This window comes from Notechis scutatus, chromosome 2 (assembly GCF_049901735.1).
Source record: "Notechis scutatus isolate UNSWTSFEM ecotype Mainland chromosome 2, rNotScu1.2, whole genome shotgun sequence".
In the NCBI taxonomy this organism is placed as follows: Eukaryota; Metazoa; Chordata; class Lepidosauria; order Squamata; family Elapidae; genus Notechis; species Notechis scutatus.
In genome coordinates, this window is record NC_142010.1 from 207,739,487 (window position 1) to 207,760,058 (window position 20,572).

The window sequence follows — 20,572 nt, forward strand, 5'->3', positions numbered from 1 at the left end:
GAATGCTGTTTTAATGTTGTGTTTTTGGAGGATCTTGCTGATTTTGTTTGTAGTGCCTTTTATATATGGGAGGAGGGCTTTGCTGTTCTCTTGTTCTCTGTCTTGGATTTTGGTTGGGGTTTCTTTTTGAATTAGGTGGGTAATCTTCTTTCTTTGGAATCCATTGGCTGTTAGTACGTTAGTGAGAGTGTGTAGTTCGGTTTTTAGGTGTTGTTCATTTTGTTCTGGAGATGAGTGTCTCGGCTGCGGAATTGATCTGTGCTGGGTGGTGGTGTGAGAGTGCGTGTAGATAGCGGTTTGTATGTGTTTTCTTCTGGTAGATGGTGTGTCCTAGGGAGCCATTGGATTTTTTGTATACTAAGACATCTAGGAAGGGAAGTTGATTGTTAGGTTCTGTTTCCATGGAAATATATATATATATATATTTCCTAGAAGGCATTGACTGAATTATCTTAGTGCTTTTACCCAAGTCTTCCTCTGGAACTAAACAGTGATGTGATTTCAAATAAGAATTTCTACTGGGTATTTCTATTCCCTTCCTCCCTTCCCATTCCTTTTTTCTTGGACTGTGTATTATGTATTTCAGATTGTAAGCCTCTGGGCAGGGACTGTCTCATTTTTGAAATTTGAAGGCTGCTGCAGAAAACTTGTCACAATTTGTGAACCAAAAGAGAGAAGAAAAGCCAAGAGTGAATTAACTTAGCCTGTTTTGCCAGCTTCTGAACCTCTTGTATAATTCCCCAACGATTCATAATCATTCAAATATTTATATTTAGAGCAAAGAATTTAAAATAAACTTTTAGGCCAAACACATCAAAGAGCTTTACAGTAGTCCACTTCCAAATTCCCCAGGAACACACTTGACTGTTTAAATTGATAATATTATGATTCAACATATGATTTATATTTCAATTCTTTCTTACATGAATTTTAAAAGTAAGCCAACCTTAAACTAAAAAGCAAAGCCTGGCTTGCATCCATGCATTTTTTCTTAGCAGGTTTATAAAGGTATCTGACATAGTCCTTTTTTTTTTTCAGGAAAGGAGAAAAAATCATATACCCTTAATAGGCATTCCTAAATAACTAGCCAGCAATTTAACCATGATTTAAGAAATGTCAGATTAATACTTATAAAAAGTGGATGACTGTGGAAAAAATAGATTGTACTATTTTGATGGCCTGCTGTGACACTTTGCAACTATTTTCCTTAATTCTGTGGAGCACAAAGGAAGCTATTCTATCTGTTCTACAGGGAAGCATAATAATTGTATCCTCTTGAGGGACAGGCTTATTTAGACAATAAGAAATTGTCTAAAATTAAGGTTCTATACACTGGCTGGGTGTGGCTTGTATGTAAATATTGTAAATATTTATGTAAATATTGAATTTTTTTTTATAAAAGAGAGCAACTTTTACCCAAAATCAGGCAAAGCAGACAGGCAAATTGAGTTGCTTACAGAATCACAGATTCACTCAGAGATCTACCATTCTGCAATCTATTGCCTGAGTTTGCACTGAAAAATAGAAGCTTCAGTCCTAAGAAAGGTTCAGCTCTGCTTTTAGATAAGCTAGAAAGCAAGGAATCCAATGATTTCTTGCTTTCTAGCTAATATAAATCTCCCGGCACAGCAGAACAGCTGATGGTTGGGGGAAAAAAGAAAAAGAAAAATAGCAACTTACCAAAGGCAGGCAAGTTGGATGGCGCTTGCCAGGTAAGGAATGAGTGGCCAGGGAAGGGTGGGGCCAGCCAGTGGAGTGATTTGCCAGTTCGCCGAACTGCACAGAATCATAACAATCAGTTCTATAGAACTGAACTGACCAGGTAGAATCCCATCCCTGTACTAAACCACAACATCCTTTGTGAAATGACTGAATTTACTATAACTGCCAATAGGCAACTTCGTACTGCATAAGGTTCTCTAATGAGAACTTCTTCAGCAATCTGTCTTAGCAGAATTCTTAGATGAACGTGTACAATATTACGGGTCCATACAATATCTAATGGATACTATCGTACAGACCACAGGACTGCATTCTCAAATGTGTTTAGGTAACAATCCTAGGTCAGCTTCAGAGACATTTAACTTACCCAAAGCTATCATGAACTCTTATAAGACAAAACTTTGCACTTAGTTTTTAATAAAAAATTTTTTTATTGAGAAAGTAATCTTTGAGAGCAAATTTTAAATAGATTAAGTGGAATGGAATTTTGTATAGGTGATCTTTGTAACAAACATTGCAGTAGAATTTAGATTACAACTTATTCAACAACAATAACAAAAGAATTTTGAACTTATTGGATCCCTTTGTCTTTATAAAGAAAAGGAAACATGCTAAATAAATGGATCAGAATATTTCTGCAATCATTTCTGCTATATTCTGGGAAGAAATAATTGTACATATTAATTTGACTTTGGCTCAGGGTTTAATAATTTCAGATTTTGATATGCCTTTGAACAATGTACCTGATACATGAAATTAATGGCTGGCTATGAAAATGAATTCTCCATGCCTTATTTACTGCTAAAAGACTTGTTCTTCAATATTGGAAAGATAAATGTATGGCCCCAATTATTCGGTGAATTAAAGACTGATGTTTCTTGTAACTTATAACGAAATATGACCATCCTTTATTGACACATTATAGCAATAGCACTTAGACTTATATACCACTTTATAGTGCTTTACAACCCTCTCTAAACAGTTTACAGAGTCAGCATATTGACCTCAACAATTATGTCAAACCTTATATAGAATAAGACATCCATATACATATGTAGTGTCTCATTCTCTGTATTTCTTTCCCCCCCATTGTTTAATTAAATAAGGCTTTTTAAACAAAGATAACAGTTCTAATTATTAAGTTATTATTAATTTTAATCATGGAATCCCATTAATATGACCATACCTATTCCTGTTGTTGCACTCAATTGAATTATTGCTCAGCTAATTTTAACTCACTTTTTTTTAAACAGGTTGTTTAAAAAACCTAAAAGAGCTGAATGTAAGTTTTAACCATTTGAAGACTATCCCTCCAGAACTGGGAAACTGCGAGAATCTTGAAAAACTTGATTTGTCTGGAAATTTAGAACTAATGGACCTTCCATTTGAAGTAAGATTTTGAGCTCACTTTTGTTGTGTTGATCAATTGAAGAATGGAATGTTTAAAGATAATTTGATTCCCAATTAGCTAAAGCCATGTTAAGTATTACACCATGTATCCTATGGCTCAGTGGTGATTTAATTGCCTCATTTTTAGAAGTCATGTTAATAAAGAACCTCAGTGAATTAGATATGAATTTGTATACCTATGACAGATTCTGAATCTGTATGTGCTTGTGGACAGAAGACCAAATTATGCCAAAACATACTTTGTTTAAGGCTAATTGTGTGAATGGCTTTGTGCCATGAAAAACAAAATTATGCAGACAGCTGGAGCCATAGTGTGCCATGAAGACTTGGCTGGTTAAAAGTATTTGGCTTGGTTCCAAGACTGCCATTTGCAGCAAAACATGGCTTGGCAAAAATTCAGGGCATTTCCAGACAACCAACATTCCTGTCATCTAAGACTCCTAACCTGACAAAGAAGAAGTTGGGATGGAGGAGATCAAATTATCTAGAGTTATTTATTTCATTTTGAGCCCAGAGTTCTTGCAGGGAGCTAGTGACCAACTTTTCAGGACACTATAGAAGCATAGAAAGACTCAGCCAACTGTTGTCATCCCTTGGTCAGCAAATAGTATCTTAACCAGTCTGCTTGTGTTTGTGTGGGTGTTTTTTAAACATACTTTTCCTTACACTTTATAGAAAACAATAAAGAAGACAAGACTTTTAAATGCCTTTCACAATAGCAACCTAGCTAGCCTTCCCTCCTGCCCCATTACTTTTGTTGGTTATCTAGAATTGGGAACTGAATTACTCAGTCTGTTCATATGGATTCTCAAAGCAATCTGTTGTGCTTGCAGTGAGCGATGTGATTGTAGGGGAGATGCTTTCCTGGCTTCCAATGAAACTTCTCTATTGATACTTCCTTCTCTTGTTGCCTTGTCTGGAGGGTTGTTTTTCTGAGAGGGCTGCCACTTTTTAACAGGCTTTTTAATTGTTTCCCTGGGTCTTTGCTCTTTTTCTTCTTCCATATCCTGAGTATGGGATTTACCCAGGTCTGCTGTAAGCACGTTGGTGGTGGGGTCTGTAGCCCGAGGTTGTGCTTGCAGAAAGACAGTGATATCTTTTCTTAATGTCTCTACATCATGTTGGATGGTTATTAATTGTACAAATATTGAGACAGCCGTTTGTGCTGTGAGAAGGCATTGTTTTGCCATAAACTCTGTTGTATTCTCCCAGGGTAAGCTCTCATCACTTTGAGTTAGATTATTGTTAATCTTTTTAGTCTTTATCACAACCTCCATATCAACTGTAACTGGCTTAGTTATTTGTGAAGAAATCTGGCAGCCATTTTGCTCCTCCCCTACTAGATCGAGAAAGTCTAATATCTGCTGTTTTGTCAGATCTCTTTACAGGTCCCATTCTAACTTCTCAAGATTGTTGGAAATGGAGGGGGGTTAGTTTTACTTACAGATATCTTGCCAGCAAAGTGCTCCTCAATTCTTGGTTGTTTTGCAGTCTTCACTGGTGGGAGAGATCCTGGGCTTGTGTCATCGTGCTTCTTTCTTTTCCCCATGCCTTGTCAGTCCTCAGCAAAACAAAAACTTTTGTCTGTGTTGTGGTCTATGCTGTTATCTTCTCCGGAAAATATTATTTAAATAAAAAGGAACCAGTGGGAATACTAAAAATTGATAAAATAAAATAAAACCAAGAAGAGCTGCTGCAGCACACTCCGGCAGCTGGCTTCAAACTCCAGCCAAGGTCTGAATTACTCAGTCCTTTAAATATAAAGCTGCCAGTTCAAATATTGTGGCTTTCATGAAATTCACAGAATATAGTCAAGGCCTGAAACCTGAGTTCACTGCATGTTGTGACTGTGTCATCAAGAAGCATTCGAACAGCGGACTTCTGGGTTGAGCCCTCCTCAATGACAGACCATAGATCGCGACTGTCCGCTGCTATGGTCCATGCTATTTCGTTGGAGAGCCCCGATCATTGCGATTGGGGCTGAAGCTGCCTTGGAGGGGCAGTGGAGTAAGGGGAAGCTGCCAGCCAAGTTGAGGGGAGCCTCATCTTCCCTACTGGGCTTGGTCTTTTCCCCCCGAAGATGACTGAACGGTGGTCCAAAATGGCCACCTCGAAGAGGAGGATTCAGCTGGACTAAGATTTGTGCAGGAGTGAAGAAAGAGGTGGATAACATCTGAGCCGGGACAATTGGGCGAAACAACCAAACAAACAGTACCCTGAGATTAAGGTAACATTGAACTTTTAAGAAAAGAAAAGTGAGTGACGAAAATACAAAGGGGCAGGCAAAAACCAAGAAAATAATTTTGACAGCTAAGCAGGGCTTTGAACCAGGAAAGGAAGAAGCTGGAATTAAAGACTTAATTAAATTGGATTAAAATATTTTGGCAATAAATAGGCATAAAATAAAGCTGGACTTAAGATGGTCAAATAATAATAATAATAAAATTTACAAATTGGAGACTGGATTGCTCTGGAATATTGAGGTTCAAAAAACCCTAAATAATAAAATAGGGGGAAAAGGCGAAGACTTTTTATAACGGAGAGTGCCATCTTCTGGATAAAAACTTAAACTCAAACAAAAGAGAAATCATCCTGTTTCTGTATGAACTTGTGTCAATATAATGTTAAAGAAATATTGAAACAAAGTAAGAATCTTAGAAAGTGAAAGCTGAACCAGAACAAAGAAAGAAGCAAGGAAAGACTGACTGCGGGATTGATTGATGTTTTTGGAATAGACCCTGGGTTGGAACAATTGAGAACTTTAGAAAACTTGAAGAAGAAAGAAGGAAAGTAAAAGTGTTTTTTGTGGACTTTAATGATTATAAAATATAAGCATGTGTAATGATTATATCTCTTTGGGGATTAAAAATGGAACTTAAAAATATGAGAGAATTACTATAGGAAGAGGCGAATCACTTTTAGAAGTGTTAGAAGAAATGGAAATGGCAATTGAAGAACAAAAAGAAAGAACTTCAGAGGAGGAGGAGTCGGCTCAAGGAGAAGCCATCTTAAATAGACAATTAACACAAAGAACACTACAAAGACGACAAAGATGAGGGGAAAGACAAGGAAGGCTAAAAAGTTGAGATTTAAGAAGGTAATCAAAAAGGGGAATACCTGTGAAATCAGGAGAGGTAGAAAGGTGCAGCAGAAAAGGGGAAAGGAAGATAGAGAGGGATATAAATTGGAATGAGAAAAGATATGGGAAAAAGAGTGGGAGGAGAGGCAGTAAGAAACAGGTGCAGGAAATAAAGAAACACGGAAATAGTAAAATGATGAAAAGAAATTTTTTTTTTTTTTAGAGATAATGGTTGATGAATTAAAAAGGGGATTCTGCAGGGTGACAAGGGGTAACAAGAATATATTTGCAATTTAAAAATACTTCGAAAATAGGGTAATATAGATTATTAAAGGAGGGATAGATACTGATAACTTTTATTAGATGAATATACATTTTTATTTTTATCTTTAAAAGAAAAGTTAAGGTTTATTGAAGAAATTGTAATAATTGAAATGAATGTGAAGTTGTTTAAAAATGAGGTCAATATCAGTAACCAGGAATTAAATAGTCAATTTTTCTCTTTTACCTTTTTGAAATTAGAAATAAAATTAAGGGGGGAAAATATATTGCGGAATCCAAATGAAAAGATGTAATGATTATTATTGTAACTACTTAATAATAAAGGTTTATTGGGAATTAAGATGAGGGAATAAAGGTATATTTTAACCACTGAGGTGTCACACTCAAAACAGTAAAAGGAGGTAACCTAAGTTTGTTTCTTTTTCTCTTGTGTTAAAACTTGTATTAATCTAGAATTTATAGAAATAATGTATGATGAAAAGAAAATATGATGGATTAAAGAACTATTTAAATTAATAAACTAATACAGACTATTAAAAGGAAGGAGAGACAGTGGTAACCCTTTTTTTATAAGGCAAACATATATTGTTATTTTTACTCTTAAAATAAAAATTAAAGGATTATATTTGAAATAATTGAAATGAAATGAAAGGATGTTTGGATTGAGATTAATGTAAGAGATTAGGATTAATTTGCTTGTTTCTCTCTTTTCTGAAAATTTGGAATGGAAAAGGTAATAATAGAATTAAGTATGCATATATGAATGTATAATTATTATCATATTTGTATGTAAAAGTGATGATCTGGAAATATGTTGTTCACTAAAAAGAGTCTTCTGTTTTTGTGTGAAAAATTGAATAAAAGAAGCATCCGAACAGCATAAATTCTGGGTGATTTCTGTTGGTTTAAATCTTAGTTTCTTGATGACACAGTCACAATATGCACTTCCAGATGGGGATGTATGTCCTTTCAGGACTGAGCTGATGACCACCATATATATCGTAGGGATCAACTCAGTGTTGAAAGGATATACATTCCGAGGCATGGGATTCAAATTTCTTAACAACTGGTTCTGTGGGTGTGACCTAATTTGTGGGTGTGGCTTTGGTGGTCATGTGACTGGGTGGGCATGGTTTGCTGACTGGGCATGGCTTGGTGGTCATGTGACTGACTGGGCATGGCTTATATGTAAATATTATAAATATTTATGTAAATATTGATTTTTTTTATAAAAAAAGAACAACTTTTACCCAATATCAGGCAAAGCAGGCAGGCAGATTGAGTTGCTCACAGAATCACAGATTTACTTAGAGATCTATGATTCTGCAATATGCTACCTTAGTCTGCACTGAAAAATAGAAGCTTCAGTCCTAAGGAAGGTTCAGCTCTGCTTTTACATTAGCTAGAAAGCAAGGAATCCAACAATTTCCTGCTTTCTAGGTCATCTAAATCTCCTGGCACAGCAGAACAGCTGATGGTTGGGGAAAAAAAAGAAAAATAGGCAGGCAAGTTTGATGGCACGCATGCCAGGTAAGGAGTGAGTGGGTGGGGTGCGGAGGGGAGGGCCAGCCAGTGGCGCGATTTGCCGGTTCTCCGAACTTGGCAGAATCATAACAACCGGTTCTATAGAACTGGACCGACCAGGTAGAATCCCACCCCTGTACATTCCCATCTGGAAGTGCCCACAGTTACACACACCCTTGTCATGCAGCTGAAATCTTTTACAAATTGCTTAGATGCTTTAGGAAAAAAAATACTTAATATTCTCTAAGAATATTAGGAATATGTATTCAATCCATCTGCATGTAGCCAAAAGCTCATAGGATACATATCTCTTGTTATATACCTAACTGAGGGCAAAGTGAAATCATAATAATTGTAATAGTATTTTCTATTGTTCCCTTGGCAAGATGAGTAGAGGCATGCTCACTGAGACCATTTCTATTGCATTAGATTACTTTTATTTCATTAATAGCTCCTAAGGTCTTAGAAGTCTATTAATTTTTGCTGGAGTTGTTAAGCACTGAACAGCATTACTGATTTAAATACGGCATAATTTACCTAATGTGTTATGATGTAATTGGAATATTAGGCCCATGGCTGCATTTGAGTATTTAGTCTGATAAAATGTTATGAAAAACAAACAGTTTTAAAACATTTTTTTAAAAATGATGCAATTTGGTTCAATTACCAAACATAGGTTTGCAAATATGAGATGATTTTAAAGTATGTTTTGGCACTCTGAAGTTCTCATAGTAGAGATTGGTGCTAAATTAGCGTAATATCATCTAACATGTGCACAACGTACATGCCCACTGCACCCCCAAAACCTTGCTGTTTTGTTTCCTATGTCCTCACGGAAGGAGGCACAAATATCATGACACTAAAATGTGCTTTCTGGTATAGATTCCCCATTTCTACATTATCGGAACATTTTAATGTCACTTATGAAAATGCCTTTTGGGTTTCCTCAGATTATTTGGGGCATTCAAAGTTGTTAGGCAAGGCAGATTGCAAATTATATGGAAATTACATTCTTCAGAAAATTAATGCACAGTATTTCATCGCTGAAAAAAAAAGGCAATTTTTCATTTGGCAGAAATGTCTCCTACGGTAACTGATGACATTTGGACAATGTGTGTTGGCTTGTACAAATACCAAAGACACCTGTCAGCAAGTGTCTATGAAAGTTGAACCCTATGTGTTAATAAATTGTGACACACACACAGAGATCAAACTGAATGCTACTTTTAAATATAGAACATGCCCTTCTTTCCTATTATTAAAAATGAGATGGAAATGAAAATATTTCTTCTTAGATTAAATGCAGGCATGAGAACCCATTCTGAGAAAGAACTACATTGAGGATAAAGGTTTAAAGTCTTGCAGCTAAGAGCTCATTTCCTGTTAGATCTCTTGTAAGTTTTTTTTTAAAAAAGATTTACCAACATGCTTTTTAAAGATAATTGTCACTTTCTTTCCTAGTACAGATTTTAAAGGCATATACATAAAGAGTGCTATTTCATTATACTGTAGAGGTGTAACAATTCTCATAAAGACTGATTCAATCTGTCATGTTCCCCAGATAAAATTCTACTGCTAAACCTAGAGGCCTTTAATTAGCAATATATAAAGCTGTTAAGATACAGCCAACTTCACCAGCATCTCATTCTCCTTTGTGAAGACAAGCTATACTTTTATTTTAAAACAAAATAAAAATCAGTGTTGACAAGATGGAGGTCAGAGCCCCCAGTGACACAAAGGGAGATGACAATACAATGCAACACCAGAAATAGACTTCCAAGAGAAGCCTTTTTTTTTTTTGTAGAAATGCTATGGCTGCCCATCTCTAGCTAGCTGAGTAATTTTCTGTCCATGTTCATCAGACCTGGTTGATTGCGGGTGGGTATTTTAACTAGAGAGTAGCCCCAACGCTTGGGTTAGAAATTTAAAAACGTACTGAGTTTTTGCCTATCACGTGGGTGTCAAACTCACATTGTCATGACTGTGTCACATGATGTATCAGGACTTTTTTCCCCTTCGCTAAACTGGGCATGGGTGTGACCAGTATGTGGTACATCCAGCCCATGGGCCAGGAGTTTGACAGCCCTGGCTTATCATATATTATCCTACTTTCAGGGGTGTCAAACTCATGTTGTCATAGTGGTGTCATATGACATATCACAACTTATTTCCCTTTGCTAAACCAGGCATGGGCGTGGCCATCATGTGGTGCATCCTGTCCCACATGCCGCAAGTTTGACAGCCCTGCCCTATTTGTTTCATCATCTTTGATTGCAATTATCTGCACTTGTAATACTGATCAGTGACTGCAACAAAAAAACACAACCCTGTGGAATATGGATTCAGTTAATGGATATGAATGGGGTCATAAAATTTATATAAATAAGAAAGGGTACAATCCAAGCAAGAATAAGCCGTGCAATTTATATTGTAATTTCCAGACCAATGGCTACTAACATCACCGAGCAAAAGACTTTTAGAAGCTTTCCTATCTTTCTTTCCTTAATAGATTTTTTTGTCAAAGAGGGAACACAATCCAGAACTGTTGAGAAAATAGGGGGTTGGGTGGGATAAGTAAATATTAATTCAGTAAATTATATCACCTAAACTCACTTGCACTAATATTCCATGTTTAAGTAGATCAATTGTACAATTAAAAACCTTTAGAATCCCACCTTTTCAAACTGATATTTCTCTCCTGTCCTGTGAAGGGGAAATTTATTTATTTTATTTGGTTTGTCAATTTCTTACAAGATAATAGGTATAAGTAAAAACATAGTTATGAATACATATAAGAAACATAAAAGAAACATAAAAAGAATAATAAAAAGAAAATAAAAGGACAGGGACGGTAGGCACGTTAGTGCACTTATGCACGCCCCCTACAGACCTCTTAGGAAAGGGGTGAGGTCAATAGTAGACAGTCTAAGGTTAAAGTTTTTGGAGTTTGGGGAAGAAACCACAGAGTCAGGTAGAGTATTCCAGACATTGACCACTCTGTTGCTGAAGTCGTGGTCATGTAAAACCTGTGCCAAATCTTTCACTCTTCCTCTTTACCAAATGTCTGACAGTTTATGAAAAGGAACAGCTGAGTTCTAGAGAAACTGGAGAGTTTAGGGTGTTGATATTGACATCACCTATATTTTCTTCTTCCAATATTAGTAGGAAAGTGTGAAAAGCAAAAGAGCAGGTGTGAGGGGTCAAATGTCAAGTGCGCCTCCACAGAAGCATTAGCACCATATGAGGTCCTATAAATGTTTGGAGAGATTAAAGAAGCATGTGCAAAGAACCCAGGGCAAGAACGTAAAGACAGTCTTCATTCAATGGTTTTAAATCGATTGTATATAATTCAAATAAGAACATTGTGAATATCACCATTTTTTTTCCACAGGGAAAGGCAAGTTGGATATGTTAGGAGAGACAAAAAAATTGAGTTCCAGTGCGGTGCATCCAAAGGAGATTGATCAAAAGGAGTCATCATTTCAAGCAGTATCTATTTTTAGCTTTGATCAACAGCAGCTTGTTTGGGGGAAACATCCTCTATGGTTCAACCAGGGCTAAAGGACAGATTTTCTATAAATTGAAAGAGATTCTGATTCAAGGCAGATGTGGTTCATTGTATCTACAGATGCTAAACTGTTATAAGAGAACACTACAAGCATTAACCTCATTTGCTGCTTCAATCTTTAATGAGCATAACTGCATACTGTGATTGCTACAAAACATATAGGCAAACAAACAAACTTTCTGGAACAAATCTAGAAGAACTCCCTAACCCAAAATATTTTGTTCCAGTGATGGAAAACTAAATCCAATCTTAGAAAAGAATTCTATTCTCCACATATTCTGGGCTTTAAGTCAAAGCCAAGCAAATCTTATTTTAACTGACTCAGCAGGTGCTTTATTTTCTGCAGAAAGAGAGAGGAAGCAATTTCTCCCTGAGTCTGCTTTTTTAAGCAGAAAGGCTTCGGATCCAGAAGTAGAAGTAGAATAGAATAGAATAGCAGAGTTGGAAGGGATCTTGGAGGTTTTCTAGTCCAACCCCCTGCACAGGAAGGAAACCCTATACCATTTCAGACAAAGTGTTGTCCAATCTCTTCTTAAAAACTTCCAGTGTTGGAGAATTCACAACTTTTGGAGGCAACTTGTTCCACTGGATAATCATTCTGTCACGAAATTTCTTAGTTCTAGATTGTTTCTTTCCTTGATTAGTTTCCACCCATTGCTTCTTGTCCTGCCCTCAGATGCTTTGGAGAATAGGTTGACTCCCTCTTTTTTGTGACAATTCCTGAGATATTGGAACACTGCTATCATGTCACCCCTAGTCCTTCTTTTCATGAAACTAGACATACCCAATTCCAGCAACTGTTCTTTATGTGTTTCAGCCTCAGTCCAGCCCCCTAAAATCATCTTTGTTGGTCTTCTCTGACTCTTTCTAGAATCTCAACATTTTTTTCCCCATCGTGGGGACCAAAAGTGGATGCAGTATTCCAAGTGTGACCTTACCAAGGCATTATAAATTGATATTAACACTTCATATGATCTTGATTCTATCCTTCTATTAATGCAGTTTAGAACTGTGTTGGCTTTTTTTGGCAGCTGTAGAACATTGCTGGCTCATATTTAAGTGATTGTTCACTAGGATTCCAAGATCACAGTTACTACTACTGAGCAAGGTACCACCTATACTGTACATGTGCATTTGTTTTTTCTTGCCTAAATGTAGAACCTTACTTTTTTACCACTGAATTTCATTTTGTTAGAAAGCCCCTAATATTCAAGTCTGTCGAGATCCTTCTGAATCTTAAGCCTATCTTCTGGAATGTTGGCTATTCCTGACAGCTTCACTCACAATTATATATGATTTTCCTGATTAGTCTTCCTTCCTGGTATATCTATTGCAGATAGATCCAAAAAGAAAGGTAGGATCTGGAAGTTTTATAAATATGCAGGGTGGAAGTTCTCAAGCAGTTCTTCTAATGCCTTGGTTATAGCTCCTAAAGATTCCTCACATTTGTTTACAAATTGCAATATTGTTTAATATGACAACATAAGAAAAAGATTAAAGATGCAATTGGAAAGTAATTGTATGAACTTATTTAATATTACTTTTACATCCAAATAAAATAGAATGTAGATTGATTTTAGTTTTATCTAAGTCACACCAATTCAGAAGGGAATTCATGGTATCTCCCTCAAAGGATATGCACAGCTCTTAGTTTAGAAAAAGCACTGAAGCACTTTGAGTGTGCTTCACTTTGGGATGCTGTCTTACCATTAACTCAGCTCCTTGACTGGTTAAGTTTGAAACTGAATAATTGTTCTGACTGGGATTTTTTGTTTTTTTTAGCTATGTTTTGTTGTGTTAGTCAAGTGTTGCCCTATAGACCCTGAAGCTCAGAAAACCAATTGAAGTCTTTTGCTTGCTTTTATCCAAGACTTGGTCAAATCTCAAGTAACAGTTGGAAACATTCAGTTTTCAAGAATGATAAAGTGAAATTGAAACAGAAAAGTTTAATTTGACTTACTTTGGTCCAAATCAGGGGTGGTATTCAGAAGGCTTTGGCCAGTTCTGGAGAGTAGTTCGGAAAACTAGCAAATACCACCTCTGACTGGAGATTTTACAGAATCCTTCCCCTGCCACACCCACCAAGCTATGCCCACCAAGCCACACCACACCCACCAAGCCATGCCCACAAAACTATAGTAAAGATTTTTAAATCCCACCACTGGTCCAAATCAATCAAACTGATGATCTTCCCAATTTTATTCTTAATTTCCTAGTAGCAACAATAGAAAATAGAGACATTGGCACACTAAATGACAATTAATTCACCTTGACATAAAAACAGATCTGAGCTGTTATATATCCCAAATCAGTTCACTTAAGAAGCAATAATATGTTCCAATCTTTTCTACAGTTAACTAGTTTTAATGGGCATCTTAATGTGTTTGGTTCAACTTCCATACAGATATTAAAATGTTCATCATTACTATCATATATGATTTTCCAAAGTGTAATGCTGTTTTGATGAAGCATAAAAATATAGCTTCTCCAGTTACTGTGGAAATATGATTCAATAATTCTACTTGTAAGCAACTGCCATTTTGCAACACCATCATCCATCAGCCTAGCTGATAGCATCTTCAAAGTATCACTGACTGAAATGTTGCTGCTATAATAGCACATTGCTAAAGATCAGGGGATTTTTTTTAGCTGTGCTTTAACATTTACCTCCCATCTTTCCCCTGACATTTATTTCACATCTGACATTCCTATCCTCTTCCAGAGGTCTATGCTACTGATATTATCTTTTAAAGCATTCTCAATATTTTCAACCCTGAAATGAACAGCCATTGTTTTCCCCCCCAACCCCAATAAAATAAAAGGATCTTGCCAAGGAGAGTTTTAACATGCCCTTTGCAGTGAGTGGGTTGTTGGTAGATTGTATTAATTCAAATGTTTGCAAATAAAATTACTTCAGTAAGAACATTCTGCTTGTCCTCTAGGAAGCAATGATTGATTTACCTTATGCTTCAAAAAAGATTTATTATTTGTTTTATGAAAAATAAAATAACAGCTTCAATCGCTGGGGTTTCTGGTTACTTTGAATTATTGTTGATTAGTAATTTCAGAGTCTTTTCCTTTGGGCAACATTTCCATATTAGTTGATTCTGAAAGCTACAAATGGGTATTTGTTTTTTAAAAAATAGCAATTAAAAGGAAACATAATTTAAAATAATTCAGGACAAGGCGGGGATGGGCTGAATTTAGTCTTATTTGCATAGTTTGCCCTTCTTTAAAAAAAAAAACTAGATTCTTCATGATCCTCTCATGTGGTTTAAATTACAAAGGAAAAAATGGATACACAGCAAAATGTAAGTAATTTTGAGTCAAATAATTCTGAACATGCACTCTTGTTTTGCATCCTCAGGTGTACCTTTCTGGGTGGTACCCAATACCATCCAATACCAGCTAGTGACATTTGCTATCTGATACCCTGCAGCCTACCTCTTTCTCATATTTGATTTAAAATTATTGATGTGAGTTTATTTTGGGGTTTTATCATGTCTATGCATGATATTCTGGATAGGAAGATAATTCAGATCTATGAAAATCTATCTAATACTTGAGGCCAGTTCAAAATATGAAGCAATCGGAGACAATGGTTTTCAAATGTTTCCATGAAGGGGCAAACTTCAAAGCCAACTTTCCAACTTGTGTAGCTTGATGGTATAGATTTATCCCATGCCAACACTGCATAATCTTGAAAGCAGGTCCTGGTATGGAGCATCCCCATGAAGTTAGGTCATACCAAAGTTATAGAGAATAGCAAGGGGTAACTCTGCTATTGGCTTGGTTTTCCATCTCCTTGAACAGTTTTTGAGGCTGAGATTTCTTGCATGTAATCTCTTTATCCTGGAGAACATATTTAGTTCCCCTTGCATTATTTCAACTGTGCTGTATTAGCATACTCCAAACCCTCGCAACTGACTGGTCCAGATGGACAGCGACCTGATTGCTCGAAACCCCGGCCGTGATTGGAGCGCTAAGAATCTACCGCGATTGGCTGAGCCGATCGCGGGAGATTCAAAGCGCTGCCATTGGCCGCCGAGCCACGAGCCAGCCCTATATGAAGGGCTGCCGTGGCTTGTATTTCCCCAGACTACTCCTATTCTAAATAAAGAGCTGAACTCACTAGAATGGTCTCGCGTCTCCTTCGACCCGATCTACCTCAGATCTAACATTGGCGACGAGGGTGGGATCGTGAGACAAAGAGACCACCCAGCACGTGGCGAGGTGGCACACAGCAGCAAGCAGAATGGCCGGCATCAACTCACCACCCGCACCCTTCAATCCCGCTACCGAGGACTGGGAATCCTATACCGATAGGTTCCAGATGTTCCTCGAGTGTAGCAATCTTAAAGATGCCAACGGCCACAAGAAACGGGCCGTATTCCTCGCACACTGCAGGCCGGTGGTGTTTAAGATGGCCAAAGCCTTGGCCAAGCCGGAGGACATCAAGACCATGGAGTGGGGTGACATCGAGCCCCTGCTACGAGGCCACTATGCCCCCGTCGTGCCCATCCTCATCTGGCGGCACGAATTCTACAGGCGGGACCAGCGCGAGGGCGAGGGGCTTGGCGACTTCATAGCGGCACTACGAGATTTGGGCAGCCTGTGCGAGTTCGCCGACCTGGACGAGGCCCTGCGAGACCGCATCGTCCTGGGACTCCAAGACCCCCTTCTCCAGAGCCGCATCATGGCGAAGGGCGACATCTCCCTCGCCGATGCGCTCACAGAGGTGGCCGCGGCTGAAGCGGCCAAGAAATCAGTGGCTCGAATGCGGCAATTGAGCATCACGCCATGAGCAGCGACAGGCAAGACAACACCGAACCCCGAAAATCGACCCGAGATCAACCACTGGGACGCAACCACGCACCACGGCGACATTGACTCCTTCTCAGGAACCGAGGACGAGGAGGAGGAAATCCACCACCTGCAAGCAGCACGAGGGTGACGGGAACCCCAAGGTCATAAGTCGAGGTTCCAGTGCGCCGGCTGCGGAGGCGATCACCCCCGTTCGGACTGCCGGTTCCTCGATGCCGTTTGCCGACAGTGTGAGAAACGGGGGCACATCGCCAGGGTGTGCAGAAATAAAAAACACTACAGCCCGCGGCGACGAGATGGCAGCCCTCAGAGGCAAGAGAACACCCCCACCAGATACCGAGACTGCCAGACGGAGAGCCACTGGAGCCAAGAGGGTCGGAACAGGCGGCTCAACGAGGCAAGGCAAAGGGAGGAAACACACCAGACCGGCGGCGGCGGCCATTCCTCCACAAGAGACGCCAGAAAGGTATACGTGACGGTGGGGATAGAAGACCAGCCATGCGACATGGAGGTGGACTCTGGGTCCTCCCTCTCCATGGTCTCATGGCACACCATCAAGCTCCTGGTTCCCTCCATCCGACGCAAAGAATTAGAAGACCAAACACTAACCCTCAAAGACTACCAGGGAAACCGCATCACTGTAGTTGGCCGAGGCCATTTTAAAGTCACCTTCAAGAACCACACCGAAGTGCTACCCCTGACCATCGTCGACCAGGATCGGCCGAGCCTGTTGGGATTACAGTGGTTCGCACCCCTAGGCATTGAAGTAACCGGAATCCACCGCACCGCAGAGTCGGACTGGGAAGCGGCGCTCGTGGAGGACTTCCGGAAAGTTTTCGACGACAGCCTAGGCAAGTACCGGGGGTCCCCTATCTCTTTTAATATAGACCCGAGCATCGCACCAATCCACCTTAAGCCCAGACGAGTGCCATTTGCACTCAAGCCCAAGATCGATGAGCAGCTAGATAAGCTCATCACGCAAGGGGTACTGGAGCCAATTGATCATGCCAGGTGGGAGACCCCCATAGTCACCCCCATCAAGCCAGATGGATCCGTGAGAATTTGTGGGGACTATAAGGCCACCCTAAACCACGTGCTCCAGCAAAGCGCATACCCCGTCCCAGTACTGCAGCACCTTCTGCACTTGCTGGGGGGAGGCTGGATCTTTGCCAAACTCGACCTGGCGTAAGCCTACCAGCAACTGCCGGTCGACGCCGCAACCGCCGAAGCCCAGACCATCGTAACGCACCGGGGGGCTTTCCGTTGCAACCGGCTCCAGTTCGGAGTCAGTGTGGCACCCGGGGTCTTCCAAAGCCTCATGGAAAGAATCCTCCAGGGCATAGAGGGGGTGGTGCCCTATTTTGATGACGTCTTAGTGGCTGCGAGAAATGAAAAGTAACTAGAAGCCCGGTTGAGGGAGGTACTGAAGAAATTCAGAGACTCGGGGCTCAAAGTCAAGAAAGGGAAGTGCCAGCTACGGGCTGAGAGGGTCGAATTCCTAGGGTACCTCCTAGACAAACAAGGGATCCACCCCACAGAGAAGAAACTGAGAGCCATAAGGGAAGCGCCACGACCCAAAAACAAAACGGAACTGCAGGCTTTCTTGGGACTGTTAAACTTTTACAATGTCTTCCTACCTCAAAAGGCGACCATGGCGGAACCGTTGCATAGGCTGTTAGATAACACCGCCACCTGGACCTGGGGGGCATGGGAGGAGAGCGCTTTCAACAACACAAAGAAACTGCTAACATCTGACGCGGTACTAATCCAGTACAGCGAGACTCTGCCATTAACGGTAACGTGCGACACATCGCCTTTTGGGATCGGCGCCATCCTCAGCCACCAGCTACCAGACGGGAGGGAAGCACCCATCGCCTTCTCATCAAGGACACTTTCAAAGCCGGAGCGGAACTACAGCCAGCTCGACAAAGAGGCCCTAGCAGTCGTCGCCGGCGTCAAGAAATTCCACGAATACCTTTACGGTAGGACTTTTACAATCATCATGGACCACAAGCCGCTGCTAGGGATCCTGGCAGGAAATAAGGCCACACCGAACATTCTATCACCAAGAATGACAAGGTGGTCTGAGTTCCTGTCAGCATACAACTACCAGCTGGTTCACCGACCCGGGAAGGACATCACCCACGCAGACGCCCTGAGCCGCTCACCCTTGTCCAACCTAGAAGATGACTCGGCACCCACGACAGAGGTATTTCAAATAGAGACAATACCCAACCCACTAGTGACCGCGCCAGACATTGCCAGAGAAACAAATAAAGACAAGTGGCTGGCGCGAGTCCTAAGCTGGGTTGGAAAAGGATGGCCGGAAGGGGACAGGGACGAACTATTCAGACCCCTCAGAAACAGACAAACTGAACTCTTTACCGAGAAGGGCTGTATACTTTGGGGAGACAGAGTGGTAATCCCGGAAACATTGCAAGAAAGGGTATTGGGGATGCTGCATGAGGGGCACCCAGGGATGGTTAAGATGAAAAGCCTGGCCAGAAGCTATGCATGGTGGCCAGGCATGGACAAACAAATCGAAACCTGGGTAGCCAAATGCAAACAATGCCAAGAGTCCAGACCCAGTCCTCCCGCCGCCCCAATACATGAATGGGAAACACCAAGAGGACCGTGGTCTCGGATTCACATAGACTTCGCGGGGCCAACCAAGGGGCACATGTACCTCATCACAGTAGATGCTTACTCCAACTGGCTGGAGGTAAGCACCATGAAATCAACCACAACGGAGGCGGTAATAAGGAAACTGGGTAAACAAGCCGCTGCTAGGGATCCTGGCAGGAAATAAGGCCACACCGAACATTCTATCACCAAGAATGACAAGGTGGTCTGAGTTCCTGTCAGCATACAACTACCAGCTGGTTCACCGACCCGGGAAGGACATCACCCACGCAGACGCCCTGAGCCGCTCACCCTTGTCCAACCTAGAAGATGACTCGGCACCCACGACAGAGGTATTTCAAATAGAGACAATACCCAACCCACTAGTGACCGCGCCAGACATTGCCAGAGAAACAAATAAAGACAAGTGGCTGGCGCGAGTCCTAAGCTGGGTTGGAAAAGGATGGCCGGAAGGGGACAGGGACGAACTATTCAGACCCCTCAGAAACAGACAAACTGAACTCTTTACCGAGAAGGGCTGTATACTTTGGGGAGACAGAGTGGTAATCCCGGAAACATTGCAAGAAAGGGTATTGGGGATGCTGCATGAGGGGCACCCAGGGATGGTTAAGATGAAAAGCCTGGCCAGAAGCTATGCATGGTGGCCAGGCATGGACAAACAAATCGAAACCTGGGTAGCCAAATGCAAACAATGCCAAGAGTCCAGACCCAGTCCTCCCGCCGCCCCAATACATGAATGGGAAACACCAAGAGGACCGTGGTCTCGGATTCACATAGACTTCGCGGGGCCAACCAAGGGGCACATGTACCTCATCACAGTAGATGTTTACTCCAACTGGCTGGAGGTAAGCACCATGAAATCAACCACAACGGAGGCGGTAATAAGGAAACTGGGTAAACTCTTTGCCACACACGGCCTGCCAGATATAATAGTATCTGACAACGGCCCCCAGTTCACCGCACTAGCGTTTGAACAATTTCTGGCAGGCCAGGGCATACGCCATGCTTTAACCGCGCCGGCAAATCCGGCGGCGAACGGACGGGCGGAACGCATGGTCCAATACACAAAAAAGCCATACAGAAAATAGAAACAACCAACATACAAGATAAAATCAATAAAATGCTCCTCATCCAACATATTACACCGAGCGCAACCACAAATAGAAGCCCGGCAGAACTAATGATGGGCAGAAAACTATGATCAACACTAGATAGAATGCATCCCACATACACCCCTGACAAACCCCCGGGTTCCTCCAGCAAGCACAGAAAATTCAACATAGGTGATGCCGTCATACGCGCAAAAACCTGTCGGGGGAACCACTCTGGATACCAGCAACGATCACCCAAATAACCGGCCCCGTATCATACCGACTAGAAACAAGCGCCGGGAAAAACCGGAAACGGCACATTAACCAACTAAGGTCCAGAATAGCTAACAACCAGACACCCGAACAAGAAACTAGAAGGCGGGGGGGAACGGCAAGCGTTAAAGAAAGAGGGACCCCACTAGCGCAAGC

The 20,572-nt window shown here is 40.8% G+C and overlaps 1 protein-coding gene across 3 annotated transcripts in view; it reads left to right on the forward strand.

Annotated features, from left to right (window-relative positions):
• Positions 1 to 20,572, forward strand: part of LRRC2 (leucine rich repeat containing 2) — a 109,585-nt gene that overhangs the window by 52,611 nt on the left and 36,402 nt on the right. For all 3 annotated transcript variants that reach the window (XM_087957946.1, XM_087957947.1, XM_026674312.2), the window contains one exon: positions 2,976 to 3,112. In XM_087957946.1, coding sequence (XP_087814072.1) covers positions 2,976 to 3,112 — 137 coding nt within the window. The remainder of the gene's footprint in view (positions 1 to 2,975; positions 3,113 to 20,572) is intronic.